This window comes from Corvus hawaiiensis, chromosome 1 (genome assembly GCF_020740725.1).
Source record: "Corvus hawaiiensis isolate bCorHaw1 chromosome 1, bCorHaw1.pri.cur, whole genome shotgun sequence".
Taxonomy (NCBI): Eukaryota; Metazoa; Chordata; class Aves; order Passeriformes; family Corvidae; genus Corvus; species Corvus hawaiiensis.
The window spans coordinates 68,609,466-68,628,084 of NC_063213.1; the positions used below are offsets into that span (position 1 = coordinate 68,609,466).

Consider the following 18,619-nt stretch of genomic DNA (forward strand, 5'->3'; position numbering starts at 1 on the left):
TTGAAGCTAATGCATCAGACAAAAATAGCCGCAATCCACAGGATGGACTGTGGAAAACGTTTGCTCACTGCAAAGAGACTTCTTCTCTATCCTGCTTGTCTTTACAGATGGCCTGCTCCTGTTCTTGCCAAAACCACCACAGTTTCACTCAGTTTCCTTGGCACTTAGCAAAGTCACAACTTTTCCTTCACATATGCTGGCTGATTCTTTATATACCTGAGTAACAGGTGTGTTACAGCCATGTTTTGCATTATTCATCTTGGATGAAGTCAAACCCTGACAGTGTCACACATCACACATTACTTAGTATACCTCAATGTTGTGTTTTGGTTTTTGCTCAGTCAAGTTTACCAAAGATGCATTGAGGCTGGAACAGTTCTTAATTACCCCAGCACAGAAACTTGGCATTCTGCTAGACTTGTGCTTTTCAGCAATGAGACTCCTTTCTGCTCTATCTCTAAATAGCCTGTGCTTCCCTAAAAGTTGTCTCAATATTTTTACCTTGCAAAGCAGATAATTGAGATTTACTTGGTTTCAGGCATCTCTTCCCTGCTTAAACAATTACTTGTCCCATGCTTTTTCCTTTTCCCTGTAGAGAAATACCTTTTCACTGCTAATACACTCCTTGACTGCAATGTACTGGAGCATGGGTATCAGTCCAAAGCCCAGTAAAACTTTGAAAGCTTTCTAAACCACAGAAAAGGCAACTATGCAGTATTACACAGACAGCCTCTATAAAGGATTTTAATTTAAAGACCTCTTTTTTGTGTTATAAATTGGTTTTATTTGTATGACATTTTCTATTTTCAGATATTTATAGTCCTATAACTAAGAAAAGTAGTTTAAGAAGGAAAATAAGACTACCAAATGTCCTAATTCCTCATGAAACTGGTATTTTTAAAGGATTAAAAAAACTTGAATTCTGAATTCCAGAAGTGATTTAACTACAAGCATGAACTTATAAGCTGCTTGTAAGTAACTAACATTCAAAACAGCAGCACTGCAGGTTTTCCAATCCTAGACACTACTCCTCCATCCTCCAGAGCAGACTCACTGAAAATTCAAGATAATGATTACAAGTACCTAGATCTGTAACATACAGATCCATAGCAACGCTGAGGCTCTCTTATGTAATTCCTGTGCCCAGAGGCTTTTCTGCAACACTGAATTAAAGAAGCCACTGTATCATTCCCATAACAAGATGATTATCTAGGAATTAAGACTAAGTAGAAAACTCTTTTCAAAACATCAGTCTTTCAAAGCCTTTAGAAATCAAACAAAATTACTTATGTGGCCTACACCATCAGTTCTCAAAAGTTACATATCTGCACACATCCTGTTTTAAGAAGAAAGGGCAAAGTAACCATTATGTTACAGTCTTTATTTATGATTCTTTGTTAATGCAGTAGATAATCTCCTTGGAATTACTGATTTTTAATGGGACATTTAAAAAGATTTCTTTGACCGTTGTTACAGGTGAACAAACTAAGAGGACTACAACATCACTTACAACAATCCATTAGTGTTGCCTCTCAAATTCTTCAGATATAAAGGCGAGAAAATCTTCCTCATTGTAGTGTCAAAACATACTTGGATGTCTGCTGAGTGAGGTTTTAATGGTTTTAGAGAACAAAACTAGTAAAATCCTAAATCTGTGTGACAAGTCTCTGTGAGCAATCAACCTTCCCATGTATTTGCAGAAGTCATAGAGGGAACCAGAGGTGTATTCCGTGAGGAGGAACAACTGTCATCCCTGGTATATATTCTGGATGTGTCAAAGCATATCAAAGGAGAAAACACACGTAGTAGAAACCCAGTGTAGTGAATCCTGTCCCTAGCTCACCACTCTACTTGTATGGAAGACAATATTCTCAGCAAAGAAGAGAAGCATAACCTGTGAGTTGGACCATGACTGATGCAGTGCTGCTGTCCGGCTGTCATGGTGTATGTGAATTTCTCCAGTAAGATGCCAAGAGTAATCACAGAATAATATTGCCTCTGTTTGAGGGAGCAGGGAACAAGAGTTCTCCAAACTTTCAGACTTGGAAGAGCTGCTTGCAATACACATAGGATTTTCCCCTAAGAGACAATGTAATAACAAAGACAATTGCTTGTTTGGTATCAGTGAGGAGAATGTAGACGAAAAGTGGCAATGAGCACAGAGGTGTTACACATACAATAAACATTCAGCATGAACGGATGGAAAGTCCTGTTCCAGAAAGGGCTTCAGCAACCCAGTTTTTACAAAAAAAAGTTGATTGTACTGTATCAGAACCATCATGATAGAGGACAACAGGATCTGTGTGCAGAGCCTTCAGTGTCTCTGTACTTGTGCTAACTGATACTACAGTGCACTCCAAGTGACAATAAGAAATTATCTGTACCTGCAATAAAATTGCTTCTGGATTTCCCTGAAAGATACAGTCTGTTCTTTACAATGAAAAATACTCATTATCTTACCCTAACCTATATTCCTCTTCTGCACACACCATCTTGAGTAAAGGGTTAAGATCCTTTTGCATGATTTGCATGTGAGAACCACTCAAGAATTAATGACTCAAAGCTTTAAGATGCCCACACAAATTTCATTTGCATTTCTGTTTCTTCACGCAGCACAGTCTCATATAACACTACACAAAAAGGTTAAAAAGGAAAAAAAACTCAAAAAAATAAAAATCCACTGAAACACCATGAAAAATAGGCCATAGAACAATCTATTCATCTGGCCTGCATCACATATCAAATTCAAAAGAACAATAGAGTTAAATACCTGGATGCAGAGAAGAAAATAAAAAATCTATAGGTAATGGAGAACAACACGAAGCATTTTCCTGTTAGCTTCAAAAAAGGTTTATCATCTGCCTTCCTACAGCACTTAGAAAAGTCTCAAAACAAATTATTTTAAACCTCAGTTTTAGGAAGCTAAGTAGCCAGCAGCTCTTCTACTTCTTAATTTGGAAACAGCAAATTGAAAAACAGTGCATATCTAATAGCTGATACTTGTCTGGTTTTTAAGCAACTGTTATTACCAGTTGGACAAATACCCTGTGCACTCCCTGGTCATGTCAGTGTTGCTATACCCATATGGTGTTCTGAAACCTGAGAGGTTGTTCAATAGCATATAAATAAGTGTCAGAAAGAAAGGAACAAGGTCTGGGTTTTTTCTCCCAGTTGAACACCAACAATAGCATTCTGCAACAAACCATTATTAGCATTGACATTGTAGTAAAGGTCTACTAGTGTGTCAGGACTAAAAGAAGAAAGGAAGAGAACAAGGAGACAAACACTGGACACTCAGCAAAGAGCAGGACTAGAATATCAGACATGCTATGGACAGGAGTGTCACACACTGCCAGATGTATTGAGGAAGGCAGTTGTTCACTATTGCTGTCAATAACTGAGCACAAAGCATTGGGGTAGTCTGGATACCAGAGGCTCAGTACTAGTACCAAACTGAAAAATAGGTAGTATTTCTTTTAAGTAAAAATCATTATTTTTTGCTTGTAAGAAGGTTTTGGAGCTAAAAAATGAAATGTGCAAACACTGTAAGAATCAAGAACTTCTTGGTATACAGAATTAAAATATTCATAAAATATATATACTGCAGCCACAGGAAAAAGGTATTAAAATTTTTACTTACTTTGGATGGGCAAATTCATCCAGTAGGACAACCTTTTCTATCAAGTCTCCACCAATGGTTCGAACCAAATCATAGAAATCATTCTGAGAGTATGTCTCAGAAGGCAGCCAGAAGGAGATGTCATTGATCAAAGGTGGATATCTGCTGAGCGGCTAAAAGAAATTTAAAAACATACCTTTATACGTGGCTGAACTTGATAATTATATCTACAACTGTTCTGAACTTACATAACATACAAGGTACACAGTTTAGAGGCTTTCTGAAATGCTTTTTGAAGTACAAACGGACCCCATAAACAACTGAGATGGAAGATTTTATACCAGGAAATGTCTTTTAAAGATCCCCTCATAACAACTTTGATTTATTCATTCAGAAGAAAAAACTTGTTTTGTTTGCTAAAATCAATGTTTATGACCCTGAACACACTTTCACATCAGAGCTGTTTAAAAGGAAGAGGTAATTGTAAGGTGATTTTTCACTGGGTAGAACTGCCCTTTTTAAAAGCACTTTTTGCAGATTCAAAACTTCTTATCACATTCAGGTATAAAATTTATATGTATTTTATAGGATTCTTATATTACACAATATGTTTATTATTTTTACTGTTGAATTTCTAAGAAAGTCTTATAAATAGGCACCTTCCTATTAAAATGTTATAATAAGAAACACACTTCGGCTTAAAAAGAGGGATCAGTTCACTTTCCGGTGTTTTTTACAGACATCCAAACATCTAAAACAACAACAAAGGTACGCCTGTTAACATAATTATTCATTCCATAAGTACCACAACAGGCTTTTAAACAGGAAGGGGCATCTTTGCTGCAAACATAAAGACCTCATCTTGTGGGCAGACAGTGTAACTTGTTATTTTTAAAAACAGGAAGAGAAACAGAAACAGACAATTAACTTTCCAGCTTTGATGAAACTTCCCTGGACTCTATGATCTCACCTTTAGTGAGATGTTTCTCCCTTTGAAAAACAGAAAATGGTAACACTCCTTTCGTGACCTCTAGGCCTTGCATGCATTCCCTGCAGTTGAAAAAAGTATTTTTGCACAAGATCGTTTGAGTCTGCAGGAGAAGACATCTATTTTTATTATTTTGTTTATATGTATAAGAGATCCCATGTGTACGCCTTGGTCTATACAGTACAATATCTCACTCAAAAATGTATTCCATGGCTGGGAATGTTTTATGATGGAGCAGTGGAAACATAAGTGAGTACATGCTAAAGCAATAAACTTGTTAATAAGGCAAGTTTACAGCATTCTGATTTACTCAAATACTGTTCTGTAGAGTGTAAACTAGTCAATAAATATCTGATAAGGAATACAGTGCAAGTTTTAAATTAAGGCCCCCCCCCCAGCAAATAAAATTGTGAATCGCAAATGATTATTGAACTTGTTAAAGGAATAAACTTGTCAAATGAATTCATATCCTGTACATCAAATTAGAAAAAGGAAACTTGCACAACAAATCCATTGCAAAAGAGCTTTTGATAAAACACTAATGAATTAAATGCAAATGTCTCTGCTATACAGAAGTCGCAGCTGCAAATGCTGGAGACACTCCTCAGACAACAACCTGATACATGTGTTAGTGTAAATAAAGTTATAATCTTGCAATAGAACCCTATATTCTCACCTCATCCCTATCTACCACTACATTTACCACTGCTACAGTTCAGGAACATACTGAACACCCGCCAAAGTTTGACGGGACTAATACGAAACTCACTGAACTCACAGTTCAAGACATTTAATTATTCAACCAGAAGATGTGGCTCATGAGCCTAAGCATGACCAGGCACCTACTTTCATTCACACAGGTACGAAGACAATAACGAAAAATAATTACATGTTCAGATAAGTCAGGAACGTCCTGTGCTGGTTTTGGCAAGGGTAGAACTAATTGTCTTCACAGTGGCCAGTGTGGGGCTGTGTTTTGGCTTTGTGTTGAACATGGGGTTGATAATAAAGAGATGTTTTTGTTATTGCTGGGCAGCATTCGCACAGAGCCAAGGCCTTTTCTGCTTCTTGTACTGCCACACTGGCAAGAAAACTGGGGCTGCTTGGCAAATTGGGAGGAGACACAGCTGGGACAGGTCATCCCAACTGACCAAAGGGATATTCCAGACTATATTGCATCCTGCTCAGTATATAAAGTAGGAAGAAGAAGGAGGAAGGCGGGATATGTGGAGTGATGGTGTTTGTTTTCCCAGGTAGCCATTACATGTGATGGGGCCCGGCTCTCCTGGAGATGGCTGAACACCTGCCTGCCCATGGGAAGCAGGGAATGAATTTCTTGTGTGTGCGGCTTTTTCTCTCTGGTGTCACTAGCCTGGATACAGAATTGTTGTAATTTGTGTGTGTAAGCTTGTGTGTGTGTCAAAGATTGGACGAACAAATGCTTAAAACATAACGTAAGTATAACTTTTTATTATTAGCTACTAACCTTTTCTCAGAGCCTTGTAATGCAGAAAAATCTTTTATGGTAAAAGGCAAGGCAATAATCCTGTATTATATTGTCCCTTCACCACCTGGCTGCAGTCAATATCATTGCAGTAAGTCTTATATCAACACTATAGTTGGTATAAGGATAAAATTCCTAGTTCTCAAATGTATCGATCTGTTTGTTGTAGAGCTACATGAGCCACATAATAGTTTATTAGCCACACCTAAAATGTGAACAGGCTACTAAAGAGTCTCCAACTGGCAAGCCAAAATGAAGTTCCTAAATTTGTATTCACGCACTCCAGAAAATACATACTGTGATCCAATAGATCCCTTTGATCCTCTCTAAACTCTCCTGCTCTTCAACAGCAGACTGGTCTAAAGTCCATTAACTTTGATCCTTTTTCAAGTTCAAGGCAAATACCAACCCTGGAGACTATTTCCTTATGAATTTACAGACATTTTAAAGGTTCCCCTTGAGAGAAATGTGTTCTTCCCACTAAATCTACTCTGCTGTTACCTCCAACCACCACTTCCAGCTACATTCTCTTCACGGCTTAGGAGTCCTCCAGCACAATGCTTGGAGAAGCTACCAGGGCACATCTGGTTCTGCAGGCTGTGTGTTGGCTGAACCCTAGCACACTACCCAAGCCTGGAAGCCCTGCTGTTCCTGATTCCACTTCCTGATCAGCCCCTTAGGTTTTTGAGGAACTGAGAAGAGGTATAGGAAATGGTAGAACTGATCCCACCTGCAGCGTGCTGCTGTAAGGCACTTGCCAAGTGTGTCAAAAAGTACTGCTGATGCACAGACATCCCTGTACCCCTCCTTTTAGTTCCATCAGAGCTTTGCCACCACAGTGCTACTTTAAATCTTCAGTTTATTTTCCATTTCAAACACTACAGTGTACTATCTTTGACATTTTTCAACAGCCTTAGAAAACAAGAGTGCTTTCCCAGAAATTACACTATCTATAGGACTCCACTGAATCCATCTTGTAGAAAATATTACAAATAATGACATTGCATTTTTCAATCACCCAAGGTGAAAGCATTTAGGAGCACTGAATTACTGTAATTCTTTTCAATAATAAAATAGAAGTTTATGATGATCCACCCTCAGTGATACATGTTTACTAGTCATTAATCATGGTTCCTTCTCTGGCTAATAAATAAGCCAAGTACTTCCTAAAACTTCAAGCTTTTCCCTCTCAGGATGCTAAATTTAGTATGGAAATGAGTAGTTGGACACCAGTGCTATAACCTGCTCTGCCAGCCTGCCTTGCCCATGCCTAGATGTACTTGAGGAGTGCACCACTGAAAACACAGGGCTGTTACTCTTTCATACGGGTTTGTGATAGTTTAGGGCATTCCACATCCCCACCTCTCTGCTCTGACTTTCTGTCTGAGATTACTGCCCCTGCAGCAGCTGATAAAACAAATATGTGCCTGTTCGTCCACCACTACAGTTCACAGCCTGCTGTGGCCAGCTGAAAATTGCCCCTCTCGCTCGTTTATGCTAATATGTGCTGGATGAAGAATTGCAGCAGCTCGAGTCATTGGAGAACAGCTGTCTTAAGCAGCAACAGGATCCACCAGAACTCATTTGTCAGCATAAAATAGCAAATACCTGGGTGCTGCATATGTTGTCACACCAGGGCACTACTCTGGATGCTTTGGCAGCAGGAATCAAGTGGTCACCATAAGAGTGCTATCTGTTCATCCACACATGGCAAAGGATTATCAGCTAGCCTAGATCCAGATACTTCACAGCTGTAGCGGAGAGAAACCTCCTCTGAGGGCAGAATCTCCCAGACTGCAGTAAAACCAGCTGGGGATAATGCACAGCCAGTGCCAGTGAATAACCCACACAAGGCCATGAAGCGTCTTTAGCCCAGCATTCCAAAAAACAGGATGGACACCAGCACTTTCCACAAATATTTGTCATTAGGAAAAAAAGCCACTTTTCCCTAGATGCAGTAACCATGGGTGCAACATGGCAAAAGGACAGGAGAAGTTTTATGCTGTGGCTGCTCACTCCATTCCTTCCCTGCTGCCAGCTGCAGGTGGGACAAAAAAAACGAGTGGCAAACACAGCAGAGGAAAAAGCTGTACCTGTATTTTGAGGGTGGCAACACAAATGCGAGGATAGCAACGACACGTACCAGAAACTGGGTTAGCAACTCCACGGCAGCCAAGCTATTAAAAAGTCAGCCATGCTTTACTGCCATCAGCAGTCTAAGTCAGAAAAATATGAGACTTAGCAGCATCGTGGCTGCCAAGCTTTAAAAGTCCTGCATTGCCCATGTTTTGGAGAAATATCAACATAAACTATACAGTTTTAATGCAACATCATATTCTCATCAAAATGAAAACTACAGTCCTGTAATAACTGAGCCTTTCTTAATATATTCCATGGTGAAACTACATTAATTCAGTGTTATCATAGGAAATTTAAGCACGTAACAGGCAGGAAATTCAAATTTGCAAATTTACGACAGTAACTTACCCCCCTTGCACGTAATGAAGTTTCCTGTATTAGTGTGTATGCTTCCAGATTTACACTTCCGTATTTATGACCAGCACAGACAAATTACAGTTGCTGCAGGGAACATAACTTTGAATTTCTTGGCTGCCATGGCTTAGAATTCAGTCGCAATGTTCCCCATTATTATAAGTTTTCTACCTCCCTTACCAAATCGATCTTTTCCTTACTTATATACAGAAGTTCTATATATTCATACATGTATACACACACACACACACACATCTTCAAAGGAGGAAATGTAAATTTCAACAGACAACTACCATAACATCTGATAAGCAGATATAAAATATGTTCTGGGATTAAGCTCTTAAAATCAAAGCAAATGGACTAGCCTGGGATTGATGCACTTCTCTGTCCTCCTGCACGGAGTGGCAGAAACACATTAACTTCCACTGCTGCTCTGAGCTTTTCAGAGAATGAACACAGAAGTATGATCAGCCCTTTGTGGACACCAATCTGCTCACCCCAACAGAGTTCTTTGAAAAGCTCACATACAGGTACAGGGAACACCGTATGTTCGTGGGAGCATCGGGTGCTCCATGGATTTCAGACACTCTGCTTGTACACGGACCATTCTGAGTGGAAGAGGTTTTCTTTGTACATGGAGACATTCAAGAGCGATCTGGATGCAATCCTGTGCCATGTGTTCTGGGATGACACTTTGAGCAGGGAGGTTGGACCAGATGACCTGCTATGGTGCCTGCCAACCTGACCCATCTTGTGATTCTGTGATTTTACATCCATATTGAACAGGGAGGTGCCATGGGGCACAGACTTGTCATTCAAGCTAAGTCTCAGCCTTCAATCTGAGATGACACAAATCTGTGGACCAGACCCCTCTCTGCTGTGTGGTGCATGTCACCATGACAGCTCTGTCCCCTTGCTACCTAAACTATGTCCTATGGGGTCTTGTTGGAGATAGCAATTTCTTTCTTGAGCCCCATTCCAGGTTCCCTGAAGGTGCAAAACAAGAAAGAGTTTAATTGCTTATATTCTGCCTAAGCAGTCACCAGGTAGCTCCTTTTTCAATGCTAGTCAAGCACCTTTGATCAGGAAAACCCCCTGAAGACACAAAATTAATGCACACGTGCACATGCACAAGTGCAACCTTTCTAGCATGCTAGAAGTTACAGCTTATATAGAGGAACCTGCCTGACAAAGGAAAGTCAATACCTAATATGACACTGAAAAAATTAGATGTGTAACAGCCAGTGAAGAGATTACACTTCTTTGATAAGCTGCTCCACCTTCTCCAAGCAGCAGGGAAAATGCACAAGAGGACTGGTTACGTGGCAGAATGAGTGAATAGAAAGCTTGGCTTTACATACGTTCACCCAAAGTAACGCTGGTTACTAAACTTCTGTGGTTCCACTGGAAAGGGACACTGTGTTCTTAAAGCATTTTATTAAAATGCAGTAACTTTATTTTAAAGTCAAGCTTTTTAAAATTTTTAATGAAAAATGCATCAAGTTTAAAGTCACAATATACTTCTTTGAGTGTAAATATGTATTTTAAACTGACCTGTGATCAGAGATCTGTGAGAGAAACAAGGCACAGCTTTTGAGAAGCTTTCCAGACACAAAAGATCACTTCTATAGCCACTGAAAGGGTTATGATTCTATATGATTAGTAAGGAATTGAAAAAAAGTCAGGAAAGACATAAAGAAGATGAAAGTATTGACCTAAAAGCAAGGATGTAAGAGTGTACACAGCAGAGATGTTCCCAGATACCTGTTCCCTTGGGCATTTGGATATGCCTTGCTTCTTGTGATCTGATTATAAAAACCACCAAAGGACAAGTATAAATTATTCCTAAATACCAGTGATGGACTCCATGCTCTGTGCTTAATGAGGCACAAATGACTTCTCATTTCCATAGAACAGAGTAGGACTCACAGGGAGAATCACCAAAACGGATGGCTCTCTACTACTCACTCCCACATCTCAGCTCCTTACAAACCCCTTTTGAAAGTATCAGGGTGAAGAAGAGATTAGCCTGACATTTTCCTACAGCAGTTCCATGTCCACTGTGGAAAAAAAAATACCTGACACGCCTGCAAGAAACAGGTAATAAGCTGGTATAAGTCAGCAGAAACCCACCTTCTCAGCAGATACTAAGAATTTTCTCTTCAGCAGAGCTGAGTACCTGCAGTTCCTGCAGAAGGCACTGGCTTCTGAGTGTTCGCCATACTCAGAAGTCAGGTTTCCTCCTTTCTGATGGTTTGGTTTGTATATTTTTTCTCATTATGCTTAATAATAATGCTGAGATAAATAGCTCGGTGGGCTAAAATACTGCACCCATCAACAATTCATATAAAAGAGTTACATCTAAATAAACAATGCAAGTATTTGGAAAGAGTCTGCAGCAATATGAAGATGTATTTCTTTCAAATACATAGCATAGCAATGGAAACAAAGTGCACCCAATATTTTATTTCAGCTTAGATGAAAAACCTCATATAAAACACTGTTGATTGCATTTCCTTTTCTGCTCATTAAATGCACCATTCCAGAGAGTTACTGTTTGAAATGCAGAATCTCCAGAACACTTGAATATGATTTACACCAAAATAAGCTGGCATTGCAAATTTTACAGGCATATGCAACACCTGAAAAAGTCCTTCTCCCCACCTAACAACCTATACTTCTTTTTTCTCTCTCCTTCCTAAAAAGCATAGAGATTTCCAATACAACAGCAATAACGCTTCATATTTCTTGGCCATAACTTCACATAATGCCCTGGACATTGCAATGCTACAAAGGAATTCTTTTTCTATACTTCCCAGACATGAGCTAATCTGTACCATCTCACCATGTACAGAAGTTTACCCAGGCAGTTTACTGGTTGTTTTGAAATATTGTTATGACTTCCTGTACCACTGAAATAGCTGGGTTTCCTTCCTGACTCGGGAAAACTGCCCAAGTAGCATTGGAAGAGGCTGCCCATGGAAGTGGTGAAATCACTGTCCCTGAAAGTCTTCAAAAAGGGAGTGCATGTGGCAGCTGGAGACACATCTTAGTGGCGAGTATGGTGGTGGTAGGATAACAGTGGACTTGGTGATTTAAGAGGTCTTTTCCAGCCTTAAGGATTATATGATTCTAAGACTCTTGACAAAGTCCAGTATTTTGAGTTTCCAGAGTAGCCAACTTCACTTTTTTTTCCCCCCATAAGTACTACATTCATACTAATTTACATCTAAAGTCAAAACCCATAATAAAACACCAAGGTAGTATAGCAAGCTAAAACTTTAAAGTACAGTAGGTAAGCTAGAGAGAAACAGAAATAAAAGGTTCTACTTATTTGAAGAGGAAAAAGAGCCTTTAACTTTTTTGTCTCAGGCAGACCTGGAGTATTCTAAAGCTATACTCCTGTTTAAGAGTAACAACACTTAGAAAGACAAAAGTACAGTGAAGCCCTAAGCCGAGAACAGACCAAGCAAAAAAAGGCACTAAAACTACACTAAGCATTTCAGTATGTAATGACAAAATGTAAAGAACATTTAAATCTCTACAAGCAGAATCTTGGTGCAGAACAGGTATTTCTTTAATGCCTTTCCTTATTTTACAAGAATCAGAAAATGGGTTCACTCTTGCTGATTTAGGAGAACAGGGGACATGTGGGAATAATTATGCAAATTGGATTTAACACTTGTGCACAGGCAGGAGGATGTAAGCAGTCCTCGAAAGAGGGGACTTTGTCCCATTATTAATTCTTCTAAAACTGCAAAGCCAAATCCTCTGCAGTACATGCACCCCAAAGCATTACTTACTTGTCACATTTTGGTTTAGGCTGTCAATGCAGTGGTTCATGTGTCTCTCACATGAGCAAGATGAAGGAAATTGAGGATGGGTATGATAAGAATAATACAGTTCTTCCCAACTGTGCTTTCTGTTGTTTGGCTATTCTCTGTAGCCTAATTCATATTCTGATCAGAGAAGTGGTAGCTGAAAATCAGGGGTTTTTTATTAACACCATGTACTTCAAAAGGTGCTTCTGTTCATGCATACACACACGCACAGATTGTTCTCCCCAGCCCTCATTTCCTAGGGACACTCCACAGCTCAGCTGCAATGTCTAATCATGCTACAGATGACTGTAGAGGTTTAAGCATGATTTTAAAGATCACTTTACCAAAAGCTCTTTGCAAGGTATGTCCTTTACATGTAAAACATTGGCACCAGTGTTAAAAGAACCATCAAATAAAGTCATGTATGACAACCCCCATGTTTTTAGCTAACTCTGGAAAAATGAATAAGAGATTATTTCCTACTAGTTTTGAGATTTTTTTTTTTCTTTTATCCCTTTATATTTCTGTGGTTGTGTGTGCACACCAGTACATACCTGCATATCTGAAGACACATCCTCACACTGTGTGTGCTTGGAAACATTTTAACCAGAAGCTTATTCTTACATCAAATGCATAATGTATACCCAGAAGGATGCATTTAACCCTGCTACAGGCATGCACATACTCAGGTTGTGGTAATTACCTAGGACTGCCAGCCAGAAACCAGAGTCCCATTAGGTAGACCTGCTAGGTAGCTAACTCCTGTCCTGAAGAACTTTCCATCTTAAAGTAGTTTGGAGAAGACATGCTGAGGCAGGAGGTACAAGACAACTAGAGTTGTAAACAGCATGGAAAACAGAATTATTGAGTAGGGAAATTTGACTCATTTCTCAGGTCAGGGCCAAAGACTAAAGTCAGGATATTTCCTGTGCCATCCTCCTAACCAGAATTCTATTACTCACAGTGGAATTAAACCAGTACTGGAAAAACATCAGAAATGTGTAAGGGTTACCCTCCTTACTAGTTACATACTTTTGCAGACAACAAACTGAAAGCTCTGAGCATATGTGGATTCCTGTCAAAACCACTAGCAGCTGCTTCTCATAGCTTCACATAACCTATGAGAAATCTATTGTTATTTTAGATTTCCAGGTTTGCTCCTTCACCTAATATTAATTTAATGTGAGTTTCAGCATATCTATCACTGCTGGAAATTGCTCCATGGCTTATTTAAGCACTCTGTATAACCATTATACTTCATCATTTGGGATGCAATAAAGATCGGTTGATATATTCAGCATCAGAATTACTCATTTGTGAGCTATTTGTTTCAAAGAGCCTCAACCAGTCAAATTGCAAATATATGAGGTTTAGAGATCAGAGCAAACCACTGTAACATTTGCTTTTTTAAGCTTATTGCAGTTTTTGCTAAGTAATCATTTAGATAGTATCAGGTGTACTTTGACTGGGGTGCATTGGCTTCTGCCTAGGAAAAAAAAGATATCAGCAGTAAAATGGTTCTACTGACAGTAACTGTACAGTGCAGCAGCATTCATAACTGCAAAATCATTTTTTCTCTACATCATGTAGAAGTGATGCAGGCAAAATGCAGTCAAGGCTACAGCAGCTTCTTTTTGTTCAAAAACAAATTAGAAGGAAGTCCCTGGTGGTCTGTTCTCAGTTACTGGGAATGTCTTTCACTACTACTGAGGACACACCTGCTGGGTGTATTCACCCCTCACCTTCTATACTGCCTCCAAAAATGAAAGTGCTGTCTCACCAGTTGTGCTGATGGCATGAAGCAACAGTGAGAAGTGGATCACAGAATTGATACAGCTTTAAGGAGCTGCAGAGGAAAAGCTCCCTGATTCACCTCACAGGGTAGCCACAAAAGTGGCTTCTGCAGTACATGTGGAACAGCAAAGTGGAACAGCACAGCGGAACATGGCACATGGGAAAGAACAAAAAGACTATGCTTCTCATCCTAACACTGTGAGAAGCAAGGTTCTGGAAAAGAGTGGTAAAGACAGTCCAAACCCTCCAAAATCCTTCAAATGAAGAAAAGTCTCAACTGCTGTCTCTGGACCTACAGTCAAAAGAGAGGACATCTATCAGGTGGATACACGGGTATCCCACATTACTAGCTTCCAAAATTCCCCATGGCACTTGGTAGGTTTGTTAGTAAAGCCCTGGACCTCTCACATAACTGAAAATATATAGGAAACACATAATTACATCCAGGTTTTAGAATTACCTGCCATGACACGAAAATTTTCCTGGTGATTAAAGTGTGTGTTAGCATACACAACTGAAAATAAAGATGAAATATTTTTGCTCTCTGAACATATATATACATATACACACACACTCCACCCACTCTAAACAAATTCCAGCTGTGACAGTTTTGTACAAAACAGAAAACTCCTTAACATCCAAAAAAGAACAGCTCATATCAGCTTTTTGCTTTGAGCCACCACCAGATAAATCTAAACTGAATGTGCTATGGGGATGAGACAAGTTAACAGAGGTGAACATGAGAGTCTTCAACTATTCTAAGACTGTGAAAACAACATAGAAATACTTAAAGTATTTTCAAGAAACATAGGTGAAAGAGAGGAAGAGTGCAGTTTTTGCTAATGAATTTCATAGGCTTCTCTGTACATCCAACTATTATCAAGGTGGCTGCTAAATGGATGAAATGGATTTATTTTGCCCTTTCAGCAGACAACAGATGGAGATAGTACATAAGATAAATATCACTAACTAATCTAGGCAGAAAGGGCTACTGACATTTTTTATTTATTCATTTTATTTACTTAGAAAAGTACAATCAGAAAGGAATTAAACTATTGCTGATTTGTTCAAGTTCAATGGGAGGCTATCAGTGAGACTAGATTGTACTGGGTGGGTGGATGGAGGGATGGAAACAGGGTTTTCAAGAAAATCTGCATCATTGGTATTAGCTCAGAAGGCAGCAGCAAGGTTGTTGGGAACCACATCCCTTGCCAGTTCTTATTTTTACTAAGAGTTTCAGTAATATGCTCTCAGGCACATGGTGTGATTCTAGGGTGGCCCTGTGCAGGGCCAGGACCTGGACTTTGATGATCCTTGTGGGTCCCTTCCAGCTCAGGATATTCTGTGATTCCATGAATATCATCTCAGTGCAGCCTTAGTCATGGGCCTGGGTTCTGACACACTAAGTGTTTCGCAAATCCAGAAGCAAAATCTGAAGTCCCCCACACTCATCTCAAAACTGATGATAATACTTAAAAATAAAGACTTGCTTTGATGGCTTGTGGTCATAATTTTTGTGGTTTCTCGTAACTTGTTGATCTTTCGAAAGGAGATCAAGAACAGACATGTACAGTACAAAACTCAGGAAAACTTTCTGACTATCTAGAAAAATACTTCTGCACCAGTCTCAACAGTTTTTTGCCTTAAACCTACTCTTCTTTCCTGTGTCTTTCTTCCCTTTTCATCCCGTTCCCCCCCCAACTTAAGCTTAAACCAGACTTTTTCATATTGCCCCCAATGCCTGAAGAACAGCACTTCTCTCTTCTATGTTCCTTTCACTTTGTCATATATCAGTGTATTGGTGGCTTAGGGTTTTTTGTATTCAGTCCCATGTGTCTGTCCATCCTGTTTCCTCATTTCCTCATTCCTCATTCCGAGCCCCTACTTTCTTCTTTCCTTACTGTGTTTTCAGCTAATTTTCTTTAGTTAAGAATGGGAATTCAAGTGCTGTTTACTCTCCAGATGTTTGCTTGTTCACTTTTTTTACCCAAGTGCTGATCAGTAAAACTGGTTTAGAACAAAGATTTTGCAAATTAAGTTTGTAGTTTGTCAGATTAAACTCTTCTTGCTTAAAACAGTCATTTTGAAGATTTTCACTGCCTCAGCCCTGCAAGGTGCTGATCACTCTCAGTTGGATCCCAGGAAGTGTGGAGATCTCTGACCTGAAGCTGTTTAGGGTTATGTTTGACTGAGCATAGGAACTATCCCATTGATTTAAATGGGACTGCTCACAAGTTTAAAGCTCAGCATGTGCTTCAGTACTTTGCCTGGCTGGGGCCAGAGGGCTCAGGTTCCCAGAGCTTCAATACCAGCACTACCTACAAATGATACAAGGTATAACATCCTGATGAGAAGACTTGATGATCAAGCGATTTCTAACCCAATGGTGCAGCTTAGTGCAGCATCTCTGCAATGAAGAAGGTATTTTTGCTTGCTTTCCATGCATATCCAACACTAAAAAAGGGGTTTCACGGTGTTCTGCAGAGCATACAGACAAACCTGAGATGATACACAGCACTGTAAGGTTTTCCTGATGTTCATTTAAGATGATCTACGTAAGTCACTCCTAGAAATTCAACCTTCCCAAAGTCATGCCAGTAAAATGTTTCTGCTACATCATCATTCTCCATTGTACCTCCACATGCAGACACACACATTATATACCTTCAATTACATTAAAACGAATTAGAAAATAAGTCACAGTTCAAGCTATACCTTATTTGTTCAAACATCCACGTTAAATTTACATACTAATAGTTTAATATTTGGCTTTAATAGATGCACTATTAGAAAACAAACATAATAAATGAGTAACCATTTTAGCATGGAGTTACCTAATCTTGATGAAAAATATCTGAAAATGCAGCAACCAGTGAATCTATTTAATTTTTATTTCAAAATAACATTAATCACAGACTACGGAGATAAATACAATTTATATGGAGTAGCATACTAATGATGGATCAGACAGACCCACCCTGTGCAGCGAATGTAATAAGATCAAAATGGTTGAAATGCATGGCATGTACTCTAGATGCTCTCCTTCTCAAGCATGGAATAAAGGATATAGACTAGGACGGTTTAATTTGCTGAAGTTTTCCCTTACACTTGACAGTGCATTTTATTTTCAGCATCTTCTAGAGCTTCAGGAAAAGCTCTGTGTCTCCCAGCAACAATCAGGCATGCGCACATGAAAGATGAACAGGGATGATGACTGTCCCTGAAAACTGGAAAGTGCACAGTAAGGTAGAAAAGTTGGACTGTCTAATGGTGTGAACGAGAGGGCTCACATACATAGCAAACAGCACAAACTGGGCTACTGTGTAAATCCTTTGTCATTAGAACAGGAGCTTAATTCCTATAGCACACTGAGCAAAGGCAAATGGGAGCAAGCGGGCCCAACCTTTGCTATCTTGCACAGGAGGAAGAGTAGCCTGCTTAAATTTCCTTTCCAGTACAACGAATTGCTTCTTTCCACACAACTGCATCTTTTTGACTACGTACTTTTCCTCATCTCTGCTGTCCTTGACTGTTCACTTTTCAAAGCAGAAAGAGCATCCTGGATTAGGGCCACAGACACCATTCTGGCCACAGCTGTGCAGGAGGTGAACAGTGTCAATTCAAGTTGTTTGTCAAGTCTCCTCACCCCACTGCCAAAGGCTACTATCTCCTCAGGCCTCCCAACAGAGCTGCTCCAGGAGCTTTGTCTATTCTGGCACCATTAAAAGGAACCTGGTTAGAAAGTCTATTATTTTGAGTTTTGAAGCTACCAGGTTATTGTGAAGGAATTGAATTTTGAGAGACTGCATGTTCCAGCAGATACTAGGAAGGAGTAGGCCCTGGAGATGATGGAAGGGGTGGTAAAAATAGGTGGTGCTAGGCTTATTGCAGATATTGCAGAATAGTACAGATCATGTAGAAATTAGGAAATAAAGAAGACAGCAATTCCCATAATCTCATAGAGGGAGTCTGCAGTTTTGCTAAAAATCTGATCCAGATCCCCTCTGTACCACTGCTTCCCTTAGAACAGCCATAAATATGCTTCTCCTTGACCTCAGCGCTGGCCACAAGGCTCATCTGCAATCAAAATAAACAACTATTTAAAACAACAGCAGCCAGTGACACCGGCAGCAGCAAATGAAAGTGACTTTGTGAAAGGAGAACACATGAGGAGTCACTTGACATGATGTGCCACTTGCTCGCCACGGTAGCAAAATGATGGAGGCTCCAGGATCCATCCTGCTGCCACAGACGTTTCTTCTTAATCAAGAGCTCTGGGCACACCACACTACATCTGAACTGTGAGTGCCTTCTTTCTCTAAATGTCATTTCATTTTTGTATCTTTCCTTGAGAGTCGTCAGCCCATGGACACTTTTCGTTTGGGGTTTTGTTTTTGGTA

The 18,619-nt window shown here is 39.6% G+C and overlaps 1 protein-coding gene across 2 annotated transcripts in view; it reads right to left on the minus strand.

The window, feature by feature from the left end:
• FARS2 (phenylalanyl-tRNA synthetase 2, mitochondrial) overlaps positions 1 to 18,619 on the minus strand; it is a 233,900-nt gene that overhangs the window by 74,713 nt on the left and 140,568 nt on the right. For both annotated transcript variants that reach the window (XM_048309888.1, XM_048309880.1), the window contains one exon: positions 3,641 to 3,792. In XM_048309888.1, coding sequence (XP_048165845.1) covers positions 3,641 to 3,792 — 152 coding nt within the window. The remainder of the gene's footprint in view (positions 1 to 3,640; positions 3,793 to 18,619) is intronic.